The 25,229-nt window shown below is 34.7% G+C and overlaps 1 protein-coding gene and 1 non-coding gene across 2 annotated transcripts; one reads left to right on the forward strand and one right to left on the reverse strand.

Annotated features, from left to right (window-relative positions):
* Positions 1-15,022: 15,022 nt before the first annotated feature.
* Positions 15,023-21,875, reverse strand: LOC139979521 (BTB/POZ domain-containing protein KCTD12-like). Its single transcript, XM_071990420.1, has one exon. The coding sequence runs from the start codon at positions 21,148-21,150 to the stop codon at positions 20,389-20,391; it is 762 nt and encodes a 253-aa protein (XP_071846521.1). The 5' UTR covers positions 21,151-21,875; the 3' UTR covers positions 15,023-20,388.
* A 2,804-nt stretch (positions 21,876-24,679) lies between these two features.
* Positions 24,680-24,752, forward strand: Trnav-uac (transfer RNA valine (anticodon UAC)). Its single transcript has one exon. It is a non-coding gene; the product is annotated as a tRNA-Val (tRNA).
* Positions 24,753-25,229: the final 477 nt, after the last annotated feature.

The raw sequence follows: 25,229 nt of genomic DNA on the forward strand, positions 1-25,229 counted from the left end.
TGTACATGTCGCTCCAAATTAATTAGGGGAAACTATTTAGTATATGCTAATATTATTGTTTCTGATTGATTGGGAGGGGTTGTACACGTACGCTCGTGGGTTGTGTAAAACTCATAGAATAAAGCAATAAATAAGCTTCTTTATACTTCTTTCTCGATGTGTATAATCATCTGCATTTACCAGCCGTTGATATAATGAGAGAAGCAAGCAGGCTAATGGTGCACGGTGTTTATCATGGTTGTCATACCAACGGAAAGGTAAACTGCTTTTACTGTCCATTTATTGGTACCGTTAATTGTTTCCGTAACTATATAATTCACCGCGTCGTTTGTTAAATCCTGAGGAATGTACCTTACAATGCGGAACAAACATGACAGACCGCATCTCGACTTAACGTTTTAACTAATTCATTATTTCTATAGTCGAACGCACTTACAAATGCATAACTGTCATCAAAACACGTGATGTGTCGCTATTTCTCTCTTTCTCTAACTCTGTATATTCCACAAGATATCATTAATTAGAATTCTGACTGCTTACATTTCCGCTTTCGGTTTTTACTTAAATTGTATTTGATCTATGGAAATGATACTGCAATAGGTGATAATATAGACACGCTATTGGAATAGCGACTTTTAATTTACATATATACATATATATATATATATATATATATATTTATATATATATATATATATATATATATATATATATATATATATATATATATATATATATATATATATATATACATATATATATATATATACATATATATATATATATATATATATATATATATATATATATATATATATATATATATATAGTCAATATATGTAACCATAGCGTCAATCAATTGATGAATAGGTAATCGCGTACGAACAGACGTGTCGTCGACATAACAGCAGAGTCTGTCTGTTAATGGAACGAAACAGAAAGCATTGGTTGGTATAGTGTTTCTACATATATATTATGAAGATAGCAATGTGCCTGTAGTGTAAATATACCAAACGCTTGATAGATGCGTTGACCGATCACATTGTTCAAAGCTCGAGTTCGTTTTGTTACTATGTTCTATATTTTTTGCAAAGACATTGGTTCGTATTAGCATAATCTTGATATTGTTGTAGCTGTTGTTATAGAGAACAGAAAGAGAGAGAGAGGTGTTTCAGTTGTTATTTTGATTGTATACATTTTATTGTTTTCACCTTGTACGTTTAATTAAAGAATTGTTTTTTATTACACAAATTTCCCCCTCCTCATAGATCCCGAAAAAGATTTACAAACATTGGTATAATGGTCTTCGTACCCAGAGCGTTAAGCCTGTACTTAACAACTTTAACAATATTTAAATATAGAAAAACATACACCATATTGCAAGTAAAACTCGATAAGCAATTACAGAGTGAAGCACACAGAAGCATCAATCATTGAAACAGTGCAATCACCATGGTAATTTAAGAACACATAAACTGCAACAGGATTAGCATTAGTATTACCATAGACATTGCGAAAGTGTAAATAATGTACGTATATAATGTTCTGAAAGTACCTGAATCTATTTTAGCAGTTTTGTGTCATTAGCCCCCTTAAACTCATGTTATTTAATCAAGTGATAAAGCTGCTTTCATCATTGGAACGGGGAAGTATAAAGTACTTCACAAATTAATGTAGTCAATTAAAGGGGGAAGGGTTAGCAAACTGCTTATCTACTGCAGCTGCAAAAAGCATGTGTAGGTTAATTTGTTAAAGTTAGAGGGCCTGACATTTCGATCCTAGCAGGATCTTCTTCAGAGGCTTATTGAAAACGAAAACAAACTAAGAACATACTATATATAAAAGACACAGATGTACCGACAGATAAATTGGACAAATGAGAAACGATTACACCAAGAATAGACCCAACAAAGGAGAGGCAAGATGGAAAGAAAGAGCATTGATAGCATTAAGGGTTGTAGTCGAGATGAAACTTTTCAGGCAAATGCATGTTAAGGATCTCTGCTAACTTTGTTCCACTTTTTGGGGGGGGGGGGGTTTCTCTGCTTGCCTTTAATTCGGAACTTTTATGTTGCTCTTGTTATTTCGGATTTTAAATTATCTCTAAGTTTGCTCTAATTGTTTAATAGTTGACGTTTATCTCCTTTTTTTTATTGTCTTATCTGTTTAATTTCTTTGTTGTTTTCTTTTATTAAGTTATGAAGTATCTTTAATTTGTATACAGCACTTAGAACGTACCTTTGGAAATAAGTTCTAAATAAATGATTTTCAATAAGAAGAAATACGCAGCATGACTTTAACACTGTAAAAGCTGTAAGTGACAAAGACTTCCGACGGAGAAAATTTACGACATTTACTCATTTACTATAGTGACCGACGACATTTATTTTCTGAATTTAAAAAGGATCTTACTCGCCGAAACATCTTTTATTGAAGACGCGTTTTTTTAATTTTGTGTCGCTCTTTTACGTCTTTCTTCTTTAACAGTAAAGAGGCACTTAACTTAATTGAACCAGTAAAAAATGTCCTTTATCTATAATATTCTAACAGCATATTTGTGAATGGAGGGGCAAATGCATGATTAACTTTGTTACTAATTAGTCTTGTGCGTCGTCTATAGCAACATATAAAAATAGTGAATGGAATTCAGTACGAGTTTATGGCACTATTCATTTAGTATATATGTTAATGTCTGATGTTCTATCAATTACAGTAAAACCGTTTGCCGTTATACTGTATGTAAAACGTCTATATCGAATTGTGCACAGTGCTGCATGCAGCTATGTAGCCTCATTCGAGATAATAATAAAAAAATACGCTGTGGGATGTATGTGGTGATTTGTGCATGTGATTATGGTATTGATATTGATGTACATTAATTAGACACCTTTAAACTTATTTTATGACCACTGTGGGCTGCAATCGAATAGCAATTACGATCAATAAATTGGGCCTTCACGTGTTCCTTTCACTTGTGGGAGCTTGCAGTGTTACCGATGGAGGGATACAATCCCCCTTTATAAACGTAATGTGGAGAAGTAGGTGCGGCATCGGTGAGGTATCCATATCGAGACGAAGACATCAGAAACGAAAAAATACAACAAAACAAAATGAGTCAAATTTAATGCGCAAGAAATATGGACCGAAGCGATGTTCGGTGTTGTTCGAGACATCACGTAACACTGTAACAGTATTACCGCTAGGAAAGATGACGTATATATGTATAATGTACCGTATTTCATTGCTTTGCTGCATTTACCATGCACCGTTCATGTTCGCGTCATAAAAATCCATAATGAAAAACTGAAGCCCATGGATGCTGCAGAGTAACACATATACGTCAAAACATCTCATGCGATGATTTTTATCGCCATATACCTAATTCTCCACTCTGTTTAGCAGCTGACTACACAGTGTCTCATTGCATAAAGTGCAATTATGGTAGAATTGTACTTTTATAATTAAAGACATCACGTGAGTGACGAATGATATGTAGTAGGTATGTTATGTTAGTTCACGGCTTTTATTAGGTGCACATTTCTTGTACACATGCATGTACGAACTATAAATGTGGATGAAAATATCGTTTTGCTCTACTCCATGCGTGCAGCTGAATGGGCTAATGAACATTGTAGGTGAAAGTTACTATAGGCATGCACATGATTCATCCATTCACATCTCACACTGAAGCATTTAAATTCCTGTGAGTAGGATGAAGCTATCACAAATCAAATTATCGAAGAACAAATTGCCAATCACTAAGGTAATTTTGAAAGGATTCCGTCTTGATCTTTTTTCTCTCGGGTATTAGCCTACCTGTCAATTTGGAGTAATAGATGTAAGGCGGAGTTCGCTTCTACTTTATTTGTTCTTCTCCATTTCACTTAAAGCAGTTGAATGTGCTGTACACCAACACTATATCTATTATAGCTATATATATATATATATATATATATATATATATATATATATATATATATATATATATATATATATATATATATATATATATCTATATATATATATATATATATATATATATATATATATATATATATATATATATATAGATATATATATATAGATATATAGCCTATATATATATATAGCCTATATATATATATATATATATATATATATATATATATATATATAGATATAAAGACAGACAGACAGATAGATTGCTCGCACAATTGACAAGAACATTTGGCGTAAATTTGAATGCTTGCAATTTCTTTCGATAGCTATTGTATAAGATCTCGTAACTAGACTGAAAATATATATATGTGTGCACATTATATTGTTCGCTCAGAAAGGTGCAAGTTTCCAACAAAATAAAAAAAATAAGCTTTCAAGTGTTAGAACACTATTAAATCATCCGTAAAAAAGCTTACATTGGAAAGTTTGCCGTATTGTCTGTTTGCATCAGCATTGGGTACGGCTAATTGTAATTTTTACTGTGTTTTTTATAATCAATGAAAGCACCAGCGAAGCCACTTTGAAAGTAAAATAAATACATATTCCAAGCAATACGAAATTGAAATTGCGGTCTTTTCGTATTTAAAGCTGCTACATTATCAGTAATTATAATCGTGTCTATATATTCACTGATTAACAGACTAAAAAATATTTGTCAAACCGGTATCAATTTTTCATTTTCGGGTTCAAAAGTTGATGCACAACAATTTTGGAACGATGTTGAAGAATTTTCGACTACTTAGGATGTACAGTAGTAAGTACATACATGCTATATATGTTTTTATAATGTACGATAGGATAGTTTTTGTAATATTCTGTCTGCCAGAGAAGGGGGAATGGGCACACTCCATTTTATTCGGAGGGGGGATGGCCCCCCTCACCACCCCCATAAAGCTATATCTGAATAGTAATACATACAGGGAATGATGAAGTGGATTCTTACAGCCGTTAATTTCGGTTTCCCCGATAATGATCGATTTGTGCACCGCAGTACGTGCTTCATTACACTCATGGATTCCCAGACACGGAGAAAATGAAGTCAGAAATGTCTAACGCTATACACAGGCATGTGTTGTAATAATCTGTAATACAAATCACGCATATTTATATACGACAATGTTGTATGATAGGAACTTGTTGCTCTCATTATAGGTAAGATCGCGCGATGTGTTGTCAAAAACGCAAGTGGGAAGTTTTTTTCTCTTTATTTTAATTTTATTTTATATTTTCAAGACAGAGTGTTATGGAAAAAAATATATTAAAAACAAGGTTGTGCAAACTTCACATGCCAGAGGGGGTAGGGTTCATCTTGATTGATTTTATGTCTAAGATTTCAGACGTGGCTTGGAAGTTTCTGGATGATAAAGGCAAAAAAGAACGAAAATCCGAAACAAGAAGAAAAAGAAGGAGAAGAAGGGAAAAAACAGACGGGAAGTTTAATTTCCTTTACATCTTAATTTAACATGCAGATATACTTAAATACCGTAACTAACCTAAGGCTATCTGACAAAGTGCTTGCAGCGTTTGATGTTGAAATTAAAAATGTATAGCTGAATAGTGTGAACTATATTCAGTCAAGACTTTGAAATCAACTTTCTCATATTTGTTGTTGTTGTTATTGACGTTATTTTGGGGATTTATTTAACTGTTTACTCTTCTTTAAGGTGATATTGATTGCTTTAATGCATTCATGAAGAAAAAAAAATTCAATCAGCAAAAATTGCGGGCAGGCAATTACATTTTTTTTTTGGACTTTGTTTTTACAACAACAACGTTTTTCGAATATACCTTCATACAGAGCAGTTTAGAACTCAGTACATCATTTGCATATTTGCAGGTACTAGATGCAATAATTTACTTGAGGTGATAGAGTTCTATTGGGTGTTAGTGTAACCAGAACATGGTTTTGCTATAACTATCGAATCATCTATAGCTAGATATATGTCTATCTATCTATAGCTATAGCTACTTTATTCAACTACTATAGATACGAAATTGCTCTTTTGCCGCCAACATAGCAGTTTCTCTTATTTCACAAGGGATCTTCTTTCATGAAGAGACAGTTAAGGCGCGAAAACTTTCTCGTCGTAACCTTGGCAGAGATAGAGCTATTGATAGAGAAGATGTCCTAAAGATCTAACAGCACAGTATTTTTTCAGACTTTTTTCCTTCTTCTGTCTCTTCTAAGTGTTATTAAGGAGAATGTCAAAAGCTCACAGACAATTCATGCCACTGAATAAAAATAGATCGCACAGTTGTTGCCAGTACTATATCTGATGTCCTTGTTAAGTGTTATGGACGTATTTGATTACCACTTTGTGAAATTGTTGCCCTTGGTGCAGTATGCTATAAATCTGGGAACTGTTGGTAAGGTCCCTGGGAATATTGATCGAAATATTGAAAAAAGTTGATTTAGTAAGAAAACATATTTTATTCTTGTCTTTTGGTTTTGTATGTTTTTCAGGTTTTTTAAAAACCGATAGCTGGGTACATATACAGCCTAACACTGAACCTATGTATGACACTACTTCCAACCATTGCGCAATACTTCGTGCCCGCGAATAGAACTCAAAAATCCGGAGAGTACTTGGTTTGTGCTATATGGTAATTTCATCTCCGGTAGATGATATTAAATTGTTGAATCTTCATAACACCAGCTTGCTTGACGAGAGATAATTATGTGAACGTTTATCGCCATTAAGAGGTAAAATAAGTACGTGGATCTTCCAATCAGATAATCATTGCAAATTTGCCACTTTGTTTATTTATTTATTTTGTGTGTGGACGTAGATGCATTTGAAAGAGAATTATCAATATCGGTATGTTGATAAACGACCAGGTACACTAGGCTATACTCTGTGTATAAAAGGCTCAGGGAAACCCATTTGTATAATTTTAATGGTGCAATTAGTGCCTCGTTTACGACACTCATTCTAAGCTGTCTGTTAATAACGGAAACAAACGTGTAACATATAACACTCAAATGACCACAATCATTAACTCAGCATGCGAGTCAACGAGATAATTAAAAAAAGTCATTGCATATTTTTAGAACAATTGATACTTCTTGATATAACAGACCAGTAATAGAGTTGATCTAACTGTAACCTCCATGCAGAGCTAATACTATATATTTGCATGATTGTGTTGTTCTTGTTCATGCTAATACTTTATAGTTGTTGTTGTTGCTAATTTTGACAGAATGGCGTTTACATATGCCTACACTAAATCTGTCAGTAGTAATGGTTACAAGATTATATCATAGGTATAGTATAGGTGTAGGTTGTTTTGTTACATAAATGGCATTACAACTATAGTTAGCTCTTATCTAGCATCATACATATTCAATGTGGGTACAACAAATGAAAACATACATGCATATAGGCCTATTTATTTAAATGTTCATATCAGCAGATTTTTCAATATAGTGACTTCTCAGAGAGAGAGCCGAAGTAGTTTATACTGTAACTTATAGTGCATGGACGTGCATGACTGGTTTGGAAATGTTGCCAAAATATTCAAGATGTGTAATAAGAGTGGGATATAGAACTGATCCTTGTTAGTAATCAAAACGCTTTATCGTGGAAAATATAAAGCAGAAAGATGAAAATGTCACATGTTAACAAATACTAAGTGCAGTACTGGGATATGTGACTTTTATCTGTGGTAAAAACCACAAAATCACTTCAGAAAACCTGATGAAACGGAACCTTTGTCTGTCTTACAAATTTCATTGTTTGCACGTTTTACCAGCCCCCACCCCCCCTCCCCGCCCACCCCCTATTTATGGCCGATACAAATGATCTTTCTGTGGGATTGGTGCAGCTTGTCATCGCCATTGATTTTATACGATTTCGTCTTGAGAAAATCTCACACAGTTTTCATATCGACTATAGACAATTGTCGTTATATTTATATGATTAACGCAGGCGCGTAGCCAAGGAGGGCTGAAGGGGCGACCGCCCCCCCCCCCCTTGAGCATATTTTTTATATTTTTTTTATGATATCGATAGTAATTTCAAAAAAGAAAATGCTTAGATGCAACTTACAAGGCCTGGTAAGTGCCATTTCCAGCGATCTGGGAGGCACTTTCGGCCAACATTTTTCTTGTACGCTTCGCGCCAATTCCTCGCAACGCGCCTCAATTTGTTTCGTTTGATTCTTCATTTTGTGAGTAAAGACTGGACTGAAACTTTTCCGCCATATCGGCCAAAATACAAGTTTTAACGATATTATTATGGTCTACTTATTTTACGGGCAACGTCCCACCCAACCTGTATCATCCTTTGGTTACGTTGATTACCGCATGCCACCTCTACATAGGGTCGGCCACGACATTATCGGCATGCGAATATATATATGTTTCAAGTTTCAAGAACAATTTCATTTACATTGGAAATGTAACACATGAAGGAAAGTTAATATCCTGTAGAATATACCCCCGAAATAATACGCGTGCAAAATATCACTAGCACTGCGGGTAGATCTAACGTATACGCATATCATGAACTCCATGAACCTAAACAGGCAATACTTTGAAACCGCTGGGTGATCAGCCCCACCATTGAAAAGGCCAATAAAACTGCTGACATGTACAGAAAAAGAGACTATTGATGATCATGAAGCTTGACGAGAATAAAAGAAAACACGTTGGCGTTATAACAATTAGTTCTGATAGATTCATTAATATTCATTAATATTTGAGCGATAACCACGACACCTAGTTAAACTTACATGAAATATTAAGCGAACGTTCAGAGACCAAAAAAAAAAAAAAATCAATATAACGTGTCCTTCTGACTATTGACGGCTTTTACCAATTAAAGCAAGAGTTTTATATGATGGTTCTGTATGCTGTATAGAACAAGGTGTAAAGGAACTAAAATAAACAACGTATAAATGTATATTCCAGCCTTCACGAGTATATGTATGTATATATGTGTCTATGTAGTACAGAATCCGATATGCCTTGTATTGCAATGCGTTATACACAATAATTAGATACAGCTGCATGACAGACACTTACTATAACGCAGTATAGTATAAGCGTGGTTAATATTCAGGCTCGGCCAAGGCATGGACTTAAACAAATCGTTTTCTTTTGTCGAGGGGGGGGGGGGGGGTGAGGTGGTGGGCGGGTGGGTGGGTGGGTGAATAGGCTGAACTGGAGATACAGGTGGGCTCATTTTGTTGCTTCGTTTCCAGATTTTTTTTAAGTGGTGGGGACTAATGAACAGGAGACTATATCACACTCAATGATATCAAGAAAGTACTATAGATAAAGATTCTACAGTTTCTTAAATAGATGAACGTTATATTGTAAAGCGAATGCATTCACATGCAAATTTAGGATATCCATAATAGATTTGATAGTGCTATGTATGCTGGCCATGTGTTGAACAGAAATTCCTATAGCTTTGTAATGATATCCGGGGTGTTGTACTTGCAAGTAATACCACCAAACTGAAATAAGAATCAATAGGAAGAATCAAAAACTTTTATAGAGAAATAAACACCTTTCACTTCAAATGAGAAATACATTCGACCTGCATGCATCACGTTTATCTTCTGTGATGGACAGTGATATGGTGAAATGTGTTGAACGGAGAGTCGAATAGAGTAAATGTAACATATACCTGACAATGGGAGAGGGAGGGTGGGGGGGGGGGGATGGGAGACTGTATTAAGACGGAACATAAGTAAGAAAAATAAACAACAACAGAAAAATCTAGCGCTTAACTATAAGAACACTAAAACCTATAGCGGGCCACGGTTTAATCCTTTGTGATGGGCAGTACTGATGCATGTGATGAACTGTCTTTCATATTTTGAGTCACTGTCAACAATTCTTATTATCACATTTGCCAAATAAGACCATAAGCATCTTAAAGTAACATGGGTACGAGAGTACCATCGTAAACACACCTTTTTATCTATTATCAAATACGTACCATTTCACATCCCATCACTGAATGGCGTTGAGAGCCAGTATGGGTCCCGGCAAAACTTATGTCACTGGACCTATTTTGCACTTTCCATATACCCCCTACTTCTCCGTCCCACACCATGTATTCCAGGCGCCTAAATTTGATCCCAAAGGACCCATGATTGTACCGCCCTTTACCCTATAACCACTTCTGCTATAGAGCTACTGTACATTCCGTATACCTGGCATCTGTACTGTCTTAATTATGTGTGTGTATGTTGTTGTTTTTTCGCGCTTCTAGTATACGATAGGATATAACCTAGTCTATATAAGGCTTTTAACTATCATATAGGCTACTACAGTATAGTAATCGGATATGAAGATTCACATAGGAATTCCAAGTGGACATTCAAAGTTATCAATCATTGTATACTCATCTATACTGCAGGTATGTAATTATTAAACAGGACTCTCTAATTGATTCAACCCTTTCAACCATATTAACTCTTCAGGAAGTAAACAATCTTTATCCTAAGTTGGTGATAATAGCCTATATAGTCGCTCTACTAACATAACTAACTACAATGGGGAACACGCTACGTAATATGTCTGCATACATTACAGCAACTATTATGTGTCTGATTCTCTAACAAATGACGGGCGTGAGACTTTTTCTTTTCATTATAAAATGATTGCCCTGGTAATTTATTATATTCAAATAGAAGCTACTAATCAACCTTGATAGTAATCATTACCCCATATAAATTGCATGTACTCAGTGCTGCGTGCAATGTGTTTTACTCTTTATCATACGCAAGAATGGCAGTTATATACCAGTTTCGTATCTCTCAATGTCGTTGCTAAGTGACGTCACTTCCAACCTTCTTCTAACATAGATTGTGTAGTAAATGAGTTTTTAAATTAGAAATAAAGTCATAGGTTAAAAGACTGGCAATTTGTTTGTTAATTGGCGAACGCAATCTGACGTTTGAGGGATATTTATATTGCATTTTCAATTATTGAATGATTGAACCACAAAATACAATATAATGATATAACATATTAATAAACATGTACATTAGGTCAAAGCTAGGTTTTCTAGGATGTACAACCGTGACGTGCGCCTATTCACCTTCACAGTCTCAGTTAGCAGAGGATAACATAGAGGGTTGTGCGGACAATTAGTGTGAGGAGAGCGTTGTGCATGGTGCGCGCAATGCAATATGAAAGGTCATATCTAGGCCCAAGTTTGCAAGATAGCTTTGGGTCGTGAGAGAAGTTGGCGAAAACTTTTAGGGAGCTCCAGTCCAATACCACGTCCTATCTCTTCTCCTACTATGGTTATATATGTTACTGATTTACTCTAACTATAACCTTATCTCTTATAGGATAATTGAAGTGAAGCTCTGACCTTTTCATGCTTTTTCATCTGATATTGCAAAAGTTTAAGATAGATAAGAGCTCTACATATAGGAAACATAATCCGTTGCTTTATAGTTTACATTTAAATGGTTCAGTGTATATGACGACTAAAACATTGCATTTAAATATACGGGACACAGAAACACTTCAATTTATTTCATTAAACAATTATTGCTAGCTCGTCAATTAGGAGCAATTAGCAGGTATGCATAACAGGCATATCTACATAATTATGTGTAATTGTTTGAATATGTAATTATGTAAATAGTGCATGGTTATGTCAGAATGATGTAGATATGTCATGGATATGCACGATTCATAGCCAATCACAATGTTCCCATAATAAATCATCCCAATATCTGTAAGTGTATGACGTTAGGCAGAAATATCACAGTGATCAACCAACACAGGCGTGTTGTAATGTGTATTCTTGATCGGTTAGGCTACAACCGCCTACCGTGATATTACTAGTTTACAATTTATAAAGCCAATTCAAACTGCATCTTTTAAGTTGATGCTTTGTAATTGTGATATGGATTAGGAAATCGCAAAACTGCTCAGTTTCAACACGTGCATACGCTTTTTGAAACAAGTAGAAATGAGGTCTGATTGCTCAAAGCGATAACTGGTTACGGGGAGGTATATGTTTTCAGATGACAATGGTGTGTCCTTTTGGACAAACGAGGACGAATTTTGTTTACCTGGTGACGGTTGGATAGGTGTAGTACTTTTGCACAATTCTTGGAAGCATGGTCTGGAAAGATGGATGAATTAAGCTTAACTATACGGTATTGTTTAATCAAATGGCTAATGCTTTACTCAGAATAGAAAATATCGCACAGAGGAGAGGAAATTTTCCCGACCACGTTCAGAAGCCCTGAACATTAAAAGTACCCGAGTCAAACCATAAAGAACTTTGTAACTTGTTTACTAACATTTCTAAGCATCATATTCCTGCAGTAATACTGGGGTATAAGAGTCAAAGTGACGTTGTCGCATTCCGTGAGTCTTACCAAATTTCTCTCTGGGGTGAAATTTTCTACTCAGAAAACATTTTTCTATCAGTGATTTTTATTTTGGTTTACGAGATGATATGTCATTTTGGTATAGGCCAATCATGCCATACCTTCGCAAACTCGGTTAAATTTCTTTCTTTATACCTCGGTTTATTTTATTTTATAGACCGAAAAAAAACAAACCAAACCCTTTGTGACGTCACATACAATCACAACCATATATCGTAGGCAAATATAACGAAGACATTAAAGACATTTCACGAAGAAAGAAAAAAGCCCTAACATTAATAAAACGACATGCATGGATTTCCTTCCTCCACTCTGCAGTGTGTGAACAAATACATTGATAAATTCTTCAAATTTATGTTATATACTGCTATGCAAGATGTGTATTATCTGTTTGTAGTTTAAAACCACAAATAGAGGATGTTAGATCTGTCTGAACCAATGCTTTGATATACAGGTACTTTCACTCTGCTTGCATTTTAAAGTGTTTATTTAAAAAAAAAAATATTTACTTACGTCTAAGATCAATAAATAAGTTTTAATTGCTCATATTCCTTAAAGAGATCGAAGATATAACATAATTGTTAAATATTATTATTATTTACGTATAGAGTAAATCATTTTCTCAGTACATATATACAAATGGCACTTTTTGAGGGAATTATTGAGTTTACATGCGGTCTTTGTATACCAATTACTGCTATAGAAAATATGTCAAAATTCGACTCTCCGGTTGACGATTTTTTTCTTGTCGCAGATAATTCTCTTTAATTCTGGTTCCAAAAGCTTTAAATTGGGTATTGAAGCTTTAAAGGGGGTATTGAATTGGAAATAAAATGTAAACATATACAACTCCTTCAAAATTTGAATGTGTCGTTGATTGTCTGTCAATCATTTTTTTGTACGAAGGAGGTGTAGACGTTGGGGGGGGGGGGTGGGGGAGGGGGATGGGAGGGTTGGGTGATAATATGTTAAGTCATCGTCGATGTGAGGGATGTAGGGGGAGAGGTGTCCCGTCCCGTTTGAGAAATTTTGACAAAATGGAGGTGGAAAAATGGTGCAAAATGGTGCTATATTTGGCAACTTTTGAAACAATATTGAAGAATTTGTTACTTTTCTGGTTTTACGGCACATTCATGTTATGTATTTATGTGTACTGTACACTAGAAATTTCTATTTTTAAGTGCCAATGGCGGCAGGGTGATTTTATTTGAGGAGTGTATAAAGTCCCCCCTGAAATATACATAGTTGCGCCCCCAGTTTGCACCACTTCGTGGCCTAACGTGAGAGGGGACAGGGGCTAAAACAATTGGCCCGGGATCAATTTATGGGATATAGAGTATACAAAAGGAGGTTTTGTTAAAGGTCATGGGTAATGGGGGTCCGACATCGCTCTTGACGCGTTTAATCTTATTAAAGCCATCATGCCCAGACCAGTGTAGAGTCCAATACCTCATTACACTACAATTAAATTTCAAAATTATCCCATCACTGTTGAAAAGCAATCTGCACAAAGTGAGACTAACTGTATACCAATTACCATACGTAATTATGAACTGATATTGTTTGCAATGATACCCGCATATTTTGTCTCTATTACATATACGTGTGCTTGCTATAGTATTACGTACCGTACGTAATGCTTAACTAAGGAGATCGTTATACCTTTAATGGATATTATCGTAACTACACTGGTTATCGAGACAACTTTTCCTTTTGTACTCAAAAGACTAAAGAATGACTTTATTCACAAAACTTTGTAATATTTTGTAGACCGTTGAAAAACACTGTTATCGGTGCAGGTGGTATTTCTACTACAACACTTAGTCGAGAGTCATCAATGAAAGTGACTGAACTAGATAGCCTAAATACACACACATATCGTTAGTTCAGTTCTTCAATTGCAACACACATACACACTCTCACTCAGAATAGGCTCAATGGGAAAAGATCAGACTTTGATAGTGTCAAATCCCATGGCATCTTTACAATGTAGTACGTAAATTTGTCAAGGTGGTAGAGTTGAATGCCATCCAGAGGTGCTATCTTGTTTATATCAGGTACGTAGCCAGGGGGGAGCAATGGGAACGACCCCCCCTCACCCCCATTAAGTACCCCGAAAATAAGATTTAACTAAAAGCAGGATCTATCATTTAAGTCCTCTTTTCAGTTTGAAGGAAGCTAAGCGACCCTTCTCAATCTTTCCCCTGAAAGTTCGTCTGCTACGTAACACAATACTCTTATTATTGTTTATTTTCCTGCAACGTGGGAGGGGTTTTGGGACAACAAATTCTTTGCACATCATGGCGCTCCGTCAAGTGTAATAATGCTCCCTTTGTGAGAAGTGCTCCCTTTTAAAATTCTGCCCCCCCCCCTTTTTTCCAATTTCTGGCTTTACATCCCTGGTTTATATGAAGATAAAAGAACATGCTTTGGTTGTAAAATAATTCATAAACAATGGATTATTTAACATTTGATTCTGTACTATAAGAAGCCGACGTCATCATCAATGTAGCCTTAAAGGAGCGTTCCACTGATTAATGCATGCATTAGAAACGTTACCAGCACTCAGAATATTATTTCTTCTTATAATATATCATAACTAAACTTTTGCCGAAAGTCATCCCGCAAAGCAGAAAGAAGAATATATAAAATGACAAAAAACAAATATGGCTGCTTGGATTTCTTGTAATGGTATATTTGACGTTAACTCTCTCTGCTGATTATTATTATTTTATTTTTACATGATTTGTTACTTTTATTTTGAAATATAAGTTTAAACTTTCCAAATATGTTAATAAAGAGTAACAAGATCATAATCTTCGTTGTGCGGCATTCTTTCATTTTTTTCCCTTCTTGTCCTCATAAATTGTTCCAAATAAATCCGTCGTAAAAATGATAAACAAAACTCGTGAAAGCCAGACGCACTTTTAAAATTTAATAATCATAGTAAATGGTAATTATGAATATTTATAATTATCATTATGATAGTATTACTAATAATAAAACAATAAGGTGCATTCTATATTCCAAAACATAAGGAATCAATCTAATACTCATTAACCATTCAATAAATTGTAAAAAATTCATCAAAAAAAAAAAATAGTGATAACAAGCTTGGCACTATAATTACATACCATGTAATAAAACGGGAAAGGAATATTAAAATTTACTTTAATTATTATTATTTTTCTCAGAATAGAAGGGAAATCGAACACCAGTAGACTTTATTTTATTTCAAAACTAGCCTCAGAAATGTTCAGAACTTGTCTATCTTTAAATTTGTTATTTGAAATGTTGAGATACGCTTTTACGTTTGATGGTTCTATTCCTGTCACTTTGCAATTAAATTCTCTCACCAAAGACAAAACACTAAGTCATTGGTAATCTATTATTACATTTTAATCATAGCAACGAAGGAAAAGAAAAAATTCTTTCTACTAATGATTCTTCACCAGAAATATGATTTTTTTCCTTTTTTCCCCGGCGAACGACTTTCCTAAGTCACTATTATTAGTTACCATGGTGATTAATAAGTATATCACCATTTAAAATCGTAATAATCAATCAGAGTTTACAATATACTTAAGCAAACAAATAATGGGGGGGGGGGGAAGAAGTATGCACCCAGGGTTATAATTGTCCATATAGTTTGTACCCAAACCGATATTTATGAATAAAGACGGTTAATTGATTGATTTCAAGATACTGCAGCACCAACAGGAATTTGCTAAAACAATAAACAGCGAGAACCAAGAAATATACCGATAAATGGCAACAGAAAGTGAAGTACTGAAGTAACCTGCAACACTAGCCTTGCAGCCAAGTAACAATTAGGTTAAGAAAGCATGGATCTTTGAGATTAAGAAATAGTATCGGCCATTTTGACTAATCGGCCAAACAACAACAACAACAACATCAACAGGAGGATGTGATGATCGATTGCCGAATATATAGGTTCAAAGTCTCCATTGTTATTTGTGTCGAATTCATACAGAAGATATATATGTGTGTGTATGTGCTTTAGATCCTCCTGCAAGCAGGAACTCGCGAAGAAGCCACCATTGGCTTATCAAAGCCGCAAGCTGACCGAAGTTAGTCTCTTACATTCATATTTAACGTCCATGATTATGAATTGTCACTTGTCAACAACTTTGTAACTGGACGACATACATTAATCTTGGATAGACTCGAACTCGGGACCTTATGATTGAGAGGCACCGGCGTTAACCACTGAGCTAACACTCTGTTAGCTCACACTCCTTAGAATACGAATTTAGTAAGAGGGTAGGGAGTAACGTGGGGTCACATTATTTTGTACCTTTTGTGTCAGTCCAACAACACAAATAATGTTAAAAACAAAACTCAAACTTATGAAATGACCTTGAATAAAGACCGTATACTTAAAAAGACTCCATTCAAGAACATTGATACATAGTACTTGTATAGGGCCTACATACAGGCTAGCCTATATGACAGCCACAAATTAACTTAAACTATGAAGTTTTCAACAATTAGCTTTGTAGTTTTATTCTGTGCATTCTTCACATACATTGCAAACAATTTTATCTCCCGTCTTCCTCCACCCCCTCCCTCGATAAAAAACATGAAAAAACTTTTTTTTTAAGAAGTGGTAGTCCTTCCCGACAAAGAAGTTCACACTGCAAAAATAATTTAGTCCAGGCCGTCTTTTTCACCCCTTATTTTTCCACCTGGATTCTCACGCAATCGTGTCTGACAGACGGGATAAAAAATACATCATCCAGCTGGTTTTACTTGATAACATGACTGAAATATGTGTAAAATCTGCAATATACATTATGCATGATTTTGGTTCGGCCATTTTCATTACAACAAAAAAAGAAGCTCCCCGCGTATTTTACTATTAAGTTATAGGGCTCATTATGCTAACGGTGCAATGTATGTTATTAAAAACGGATTTTGGAGAATTATGACTTACATTTATGCACTATCTATTGTTCAAAGATACTGATCTAGTAACACATGCCAATTCATTACCACCTAATTCACAGAACCAAGATGCATTTTTTACCTATATGATACCTATATTATATATGGAAATCTATACACAGGTTTGGCGAATAGGTGAGAACCATCGGTTGATGCACATGTCACGGTTTGTGTGGTGTTTCACGAACTCAAGTCAACGAAATGAAATTAGGTCAAGCTCAGATCAATATTCCACTAATTTGAATCTTACTATTCTCACAGGTAACCTTCGTCGTTAGGGTCAGTACAGCTATACATTTTGAAAATGGTAATTTCCAAGCATGCAGCAGCATAGCATTCGTATAAAAGAAGTAGGAGAATTGCAATAAGTTTCATAGAAATTAAAATTCCAATTCTGAGAAATTTTATCATTAAAATGTATGTTCATTTCAACAAAGTTATAACAGTTAACTGAGTTACTGCACGTCGTTTATGAATTCGCACCGAATGATTCTTTGATATTTGTACTTTCGATTTCTGTCACAATAACCTAACGAACCGGTTGTCAAAACAGATCTAAAAGTACCGCATCATATTTTTTAACCTCGAAATTCGAAGTAAATTCGAGATGCAAGGTTGACATTCTGTTCATATCTGGTAATATAAAGGTAAATATAATCAATACCGTACTTTACACACACACACACGTGTGTGTGGTATACTGTAGTCGAAGGGCATTATAATTTAATAACACTCTCCATTGTAGATATATAGGCTATATATATATATATATATATATATATATATATATAGTAATATATATATAGTTACATATATATATAGTTATATAATAATGATTATTTATATAACTATATAACTATATATAGTTATATATATAGCTATATATATAGTGATATATGTATATATATATATAGTTATATAATAGTAGTTATATATATAACTATATATCTATACATAGTTATATATGTAAAGAGTTATATATATAGTTATATATATATATATATATATATATATATATATGTGTGTGTGTGTAATACATATAGTAATACATTTACACTGTATATAACCCGAGTTGTCTTACACACAGTATAAAGTTTCACCAAACACATACAACATGGCTATATATCCTTTCATTTCTGATTAACTTCCTGAAATAGTTGTCACAATAAATGAGATAAGGATGTGTCTTATACTTGATTGTTCCTGGATATTTAAAGGCAGTCAGTATTGCTTCCAAATTATGTCAGAGATTACGCCCATAAAACAGATGAGTTATTACACCTTACGCATATATATATATATTTATCTCACTGAATGAGTCATGGTCTGACCATAATTTGACCGTCCCTTTAGGAGTGGTGGTGTACTTTTGACAACCTATTGAAGGCGTGGAAATTTGGTGATGGTATACAGATCAACTCTTTAACCATTCAGAACGTACACAATCTATCATTGCGACTGTCTGCCTGGTCATGTTATTGTGGTTTGTAACCTAGCAAAATATTTCACAATAGACCCCACATGGGTTAATGACTTAATGTGTTACAAAACGTTTTGAAGTGCTTTTGTTTTTACCTGTCACCGTGGTCAGATATTTGCAGATTTAGAGGACTGCCACAAAACAATAGTCAATTTAAATTGTCAGTGAGAGGGGAAAATAAATGCTTTGCAGATAGTGTTATATAATTATATGCTAATTGAACTATGGTAATGGGTGACCATTATTTGACTTCTCTAGCATATTTATAATTGGGCAAATACCGCTAAGCTTTCAGCCACAGGGAACTTGTCTGTCTACTTTTGCTTAATGTCAACACGGTTGTCAACCGTTTATCATGTTTATGGGTAAAAGCTATAGTAAATAGCTTATCTCCCTATCAACAGTACCGTATAGTGTAGGCTATAAATGCACGACTAAATTATCCGTAACTTTTTAGGTGAATTGTTAGACATGATTATGAAGTTACCACTCTGACATTGCGTTGGCGCATCTAAGAATATGGCAGTCCTTTGTTCTTGAGTAAGCTCATTTGAATAACCTTTGTTTACTATTCAAATCTGGTTAGATTTTATTATACCCCAACTTGACAGTAAAGACCATTGCCTACACTTGTCCCTTTACAATATACAGTTTGTGTTTATTCATTTGGGTGCAACGTAACTTTATAAACTCAGTAATCGTAAAAACACGTAGCCTCTAGCCATGGAAATACGGAACCAAGTATAACTTCCTCCTTTACGCTTGAATGCAGCATTTCTTTGAGGTCAGTTAGGCTACAGACAGATAGCATATAGGTACGAGTTACTAAGTGTGCAACAATGTGAACATAGAAATATATATTATATAGACAATGGTCTGTAGATTAGCTAAATCAGTCGTTCTTAATCATGAATGTATAAAGTCTTAAACTATTTAACGATATCATTGTCAGCAAACCAAATTATTGATGAACCTAAAGACTTCTCCAAATTCTTATACAAATAATGGGATAAACGATATAGGAGATAATATTCTTGGTTACAATTTGACTCTTTTTAACTGAATAAAGAATAACAAAGAAATATTGTGTAGTCGTATAGTAATATTTTGCAATTAGGCATGTTTATGGTTATATTTAAAATGCTGGAAATCGTTCATTTTGAATCATGATTGTCAATGCTCCCTCTGGCCTATATGTATATGCATGCTTAGAAACTAGAAAGGCCTAACCTGGTCACCAATAATCAAAGAAATTAGATTTTGTCACTAACCTGTATAACTAAGAGAATTTTATTGAGCCCCAATTAAAAAACACTATAACATAATAATTGAGCATTAAAAAGTCTTGACCATCGTTGGCATCCAATATCAAGTAGCCTTTGAGCACTGAAGTTTAACAAGATGGTAGAATAAATTGGCTACGATTTGTTTGATGGGTTTAACATACCGACGTTTGAACAGTTAATGGTGCAATAACTGGGAGAAAATGCTGATAGTTTCTTGTCAGACTTTTTAAAATTCCAATGAAAAGAAAAGGAAAAGGAAAAACCCAGAACAAGTGTTCATTTTCTCTCAATTTCTAGCTGAGCCTATGCGCGTTGAAAAATAAATTCGTTGTAGTGATTCCATCTGCTCTCCTCACTCTCCGGTGGACCAGCAATGGCGCTAGTCCCAGATGCACAGCAGTTCAAAAAACGGAACCCACAGCCGGCTAGTACATCGAATGCTTGTTCTAAATATATATGTTTGAGATAAAACCTCGCACTATATCTATCGCTCTGACCTCGATCTGGGTCTCGACTCTCGTTCAGGTTCTCCCCAAACACCTCTCTGGCTAGCGAGACCCTGCCGCAAACCAAAATACGCATCACCTTACGGAATTTGACGTCGGCTAACCCGTCACGTCCAAAAGCGAAAGTACCGCGGTAACCGATCGTGAGGAATCCAGGCGGTTTCTTAGCGGCAGCGGTTGTAGTGTCTGACGGTCTCCCGTTCACGTAGTTGTTGCCTTTGTTCAGACCTGCCGGGACACCTAACTGAGCTATAAGTCCCGGTAGACGATAGAAACGTGCCTCGTCGTAAAGTCTCGTGGACTCCTGAAAGTTATCTGGCAGATTTAGGGCTCCAGTTCTCAGATAGTCGAGAATAAAGCGAAATAAAAACCCATCCCGATCGATGAAGAATTGTCCAGACTCGTCTTTCTGCAGCAGATCTCCGTCCGATTCCCCAGTAAACATTTCCGTGATCAGAGAGTCTTTAAATTTGGTCAGTGTCGCTAAAGATGTCGTGTAATTAGACCCTCCAACATTCAAAGACACCACCGACGGAAATGGTGCAAGCCGTGAAGACATGATTGCAAATTGTTATGTTTCTTTACTCATCGAGTAAGAATCAAAGTTTTAAAATTCTTCTGCAGTCTCGTCGTGTACGTGTTTTTCTTTCACGATTTCTCCCCTCTCTCTCTCTTTCACTTGGTCTGTAGAACAACCGGCCACAGAACTCCTCAACAGGACTGAAATCAATCAATTGCGTTTTGCCTACTGTCTTGATTCAACGAGTTTGCACGGAATAATAAAAGCTAGTCGAGTTTCCTGTTTAATTTCCGCATTCACGTAGCTTGGTTCACTATACTCAGCTATTGATACCAAACTAACGTAAGTTGACACGCTATATAGCAGAGGCCTATTGGAAATACAGCACGTAGAGTTTACACGATTCCACACTGATCTGCTGAAGTCTGTAACACATTCTTTCGTTTCTCGATCAGAGTAAACAGTCCGCACGTAATGCCACTACTTCCCCTTTCTTTGTTTAGTATCAGCTAAAGTATATACGTGCCGTAATATATCACAACTTTATTATGTATCTGTTATATCAACATATAAGCAGTCGGCTGATACACACTCACACACTTATACAGACGATCGTGTTTTTGAGTCCTAACAGTGTTGAAGTAAATTGCTAGACTGCTGCGCATTGTAAAGACTAACTCAGCTGTGAAATTCAAGCGCAGCGATTGCTGGCTCAACCGAATCAACTAACCAATAGGAAGGAAACCAACTATTTGGTGTGCTGGTCTTTAAAGCAAAGATAGTAAAACAGAGTTTAGGCGACGATGATGAACATGCGCAGTTTTTTACTTAGAAACAAGACCAAATTGTGACGTCCGCACTTGGTTGCCAAGGTATTTCGAATCAATCTTTCTTTGATCAAATTGCGAGTCGTACCTTTAATTATACTCTGGAGTATTTCGAAGGCGGAATGTTTTTTTTCTCACTATTATCTATCTCTCTAGGGTTACATTGCATTAATACAAATGACAAACTTATAGGAAAATTACGTTTGTAAAAAAAAATGTACGTTACGGTCATTTCTGAACTGTAGCGTGAAAAAGAATAGATGCAAGGTATGTATGGTGAGTTAAAGTATTTTTTGATTTTTTGATTTTTTGATTTAGATTTTGTTTTATTACAAATGGTATGAAAACTGAGTTCGATAGCAACCAATTTCTCTAAAAGACTCGATTAATATTCTGTCCTTTCGTATTTATACTGACATCATAGCAAACTGTTATATCTAGGAAAAGCCAATATTTGACCAATGTGTTATAAATATATAAATATATATATATATATATATATATATATATATATATATATATATATATATATATATATATATATATATATATATATATATATCTTAATAAGTGAGGGCGTGTGGCAATAGTGTTCAAAAATATCTAGAGTCTACTATATTATCAGCCTATCGTAAGAAGCGGCGCTATTCCTTCTTTCTAAAAGTTGTTAAAATAATTGAGAACAGACAGTGATGAATGATAATAGAAAACGTTCATTATTTAATTGAAATATATCAACCTGTTTCTAGTCCTTCATAAACCGATAATATATCGGCAACGTATCTCTCAATCACCACCAACATCTGCAGAAATGAGACATTGTACAAATGTGACATTGTACAAATCGATTTTAACAATTTATCAAGCTTTAAAATTCACAATAATCAAATAATTCGAAACTTGAGGCGTAAAAATGAAATGTTACTTATCGATTTCACTCGAAACATAAAAGGAATTTGAAATACATAGTCGCATAAACTTCTTACGGTATATTGAGTTTTGAAAGAAAATTTCAAATCCATACTCTGTGTCATGGTTAGCACACAATGAATACGTCTTATTTAAACACCCTAAACCGTTTTACCTTCCTCACGTGTATTGTATTGACATTAGATTACGTTATAGCAATGTAGCATAACGAATTTTGTGTGGTAATATTACTTGCTAAAAGAAATATTCCAGTGTCGGACAACGTGTTTCGTATATGGGCAATATTTTACACTTATGTTTTAATCGAGGAACACTCCCTTTCATTATATTTACATTAGATATGTGTTTTTTATATATATTTTTTATAAGATTCGGTTTTTATTTTTGCAAACTGTTGGACCCCCATTGGGTGTGACGTCATCGTGACGTATGATGCTCAACATCTTTGCATTGTTTTTTGTTTTTGTTTTTTTGTTATTGAAATGTAATACTTTTTGGAATATTTGTTCAGCTGTCAAAATGTTCTCTGAATGTTTCATTAAACTGTCATTTACTTTAAGAATTTCTTTTGGCTTTCGATAATAGTGGTTCGTACGCTATAAAGAAAGAAACGAGAAAAAGTTCAGCTCATTTGAGAAGATGATGTCACTCACTCTAATGTTGCCAGATACGTTCATCAAATTAATAGTAAAGATAATAATATAAATTATAATAATAAGAAGAAGGATGATGATGATAATGACGACGACGACGACCATGACCATGACCATGACGACGACGACGACGATGACGATGATGATGATGATGATGATGATGATGATGATGATGATGATGAAAGAAACATTCTTCGAAGTTAATGTAATAATTCGAAGTGTTAGTACAGAGGAAGATTTGTGACTGATGAAAGACAAACACATACTAAGCATCTCCTGCAAGTCCTGTATTACTTTTTTGAGGTATTGATAGTTGAAACTTAAATACTTTTGACCAACAGTGAACTTAAATCAAACAGGTCTGATCCAGTCTTTTCTTAGAGAAGCGAAGTATTTTTCCAACTAAAAATCACCATCATTGAGATGATCGTTATAAAACTGAGCATCCTACGGTAGTAGTATTTCAGTAGCCGCAATAAATGATTGTATTCAACAGAATATAAACTACTTAGTCTTACGGTTGAATGCCAAAGTTTTCCTGGTTTCAAAATGTATAACTAATGCATTGAACTGTCTCTATAGTAGACGAGATGCCAATCCGTGTAAGGAAATGTAACTGAGTTGTGTAATGAAAATAAAGAGCAAATTATACAGGCAGAGTAAACATGTATGCAAGGAGCCATGTGAACACTATATGTATTAATCTTATTTTATTTAATTTAGTAATATTGAGATGAGGAGTGGATGTTTGATAAACTTTCAGGAAGGTAGGTTGCTGATTAACAACCACACAAAGATCAAAATGTTTTGAGTGTTTCCCTATCTGTCCACATTGTTGAATTGACATTGGATTAGTGGACAAGGTTTCAAGTTTACTGTAGGGGATGTGAAAGTTATCAGTACCTCAATGACTGTAAACACAACCTAAGTTTGAAGAAGAGAATTTGATGTACATGTCGAAGAAAAAGCATGAAACAAATGTTTCAGTGTGTACTTATGACGTCACACCTGTTTGATTCAATATATATATATATATATATATATATATATATATATATATATATATATATATATATATATATATATATATATATATATATAGCCGACAGTGAAATTACGACCTTCCATACCGGTTTCGAACCTCTGGACATACAATCAGCGTCCATAGCCTTGTGGTTAGGGTGTCCGCGTTACAGAGCGGAAGGCCCGGGTTCGAATCCCGGTGGAGGCTGGAAGTTTTTTCACTGTTCTTGATTTTCCAACTCATTACGATTTTCATTTATAGATATTGCTTGAGTATATATAATATTTTCTTGTACAGATAATAAATGTGTATTGACAAATACATTATATGTTGAAGAACAGCTTCCTGGTTAGCCCTATACACGTACGTATATAGCAATTCGAGTTAAACCAAACATTCGAAAGAAGACCTTGGAATTTGTTACATACTACACAGTGGGTCTAGTTACGAGGGCATTTTATGCAGCTTTCTATATCGGTAACACATATTGTCAATTATGCTAATGAATTTTGTGATCTGTTAGCTTCTCGCACGTTTGTGGACGGCACGAGAAAATCATTTCAAATTTGGAAAATAGACCAGCGTTGGGAATTGGGGAATTCTTCAGAAAACGGCGCCGAAAACTGAACATTCTGTGTTTGAAATGTAACCTTAGAATCTTTTGGAAGTAACAGAAAACAAAAC

Source organism: Apostichopus japonicus, chromosome 14 (genome assembly GCF_037975245.1).
Source record: "Apostichopus japonicus isolate 1M-3 chromosome 14, ASM3797524v1, whole genome shotgun sequence".
NCBI lineage: Eukaryota > Metazoa > Echinodermata > Holothuroidea > Aspidochirotida > Stichopodidae > Apostichopus > Apostichopus japonicus.

Bases quoted from the DNA above. Each gene is read 5' to 3' on its own strand.
- LOC139979521 (XM_071990420.1), bottom strand. From the start codon at position 21,150: ATGTCTTCACGGCTTGCACCATTTCCGTCGGTGGTGTCTTTGAATGTT.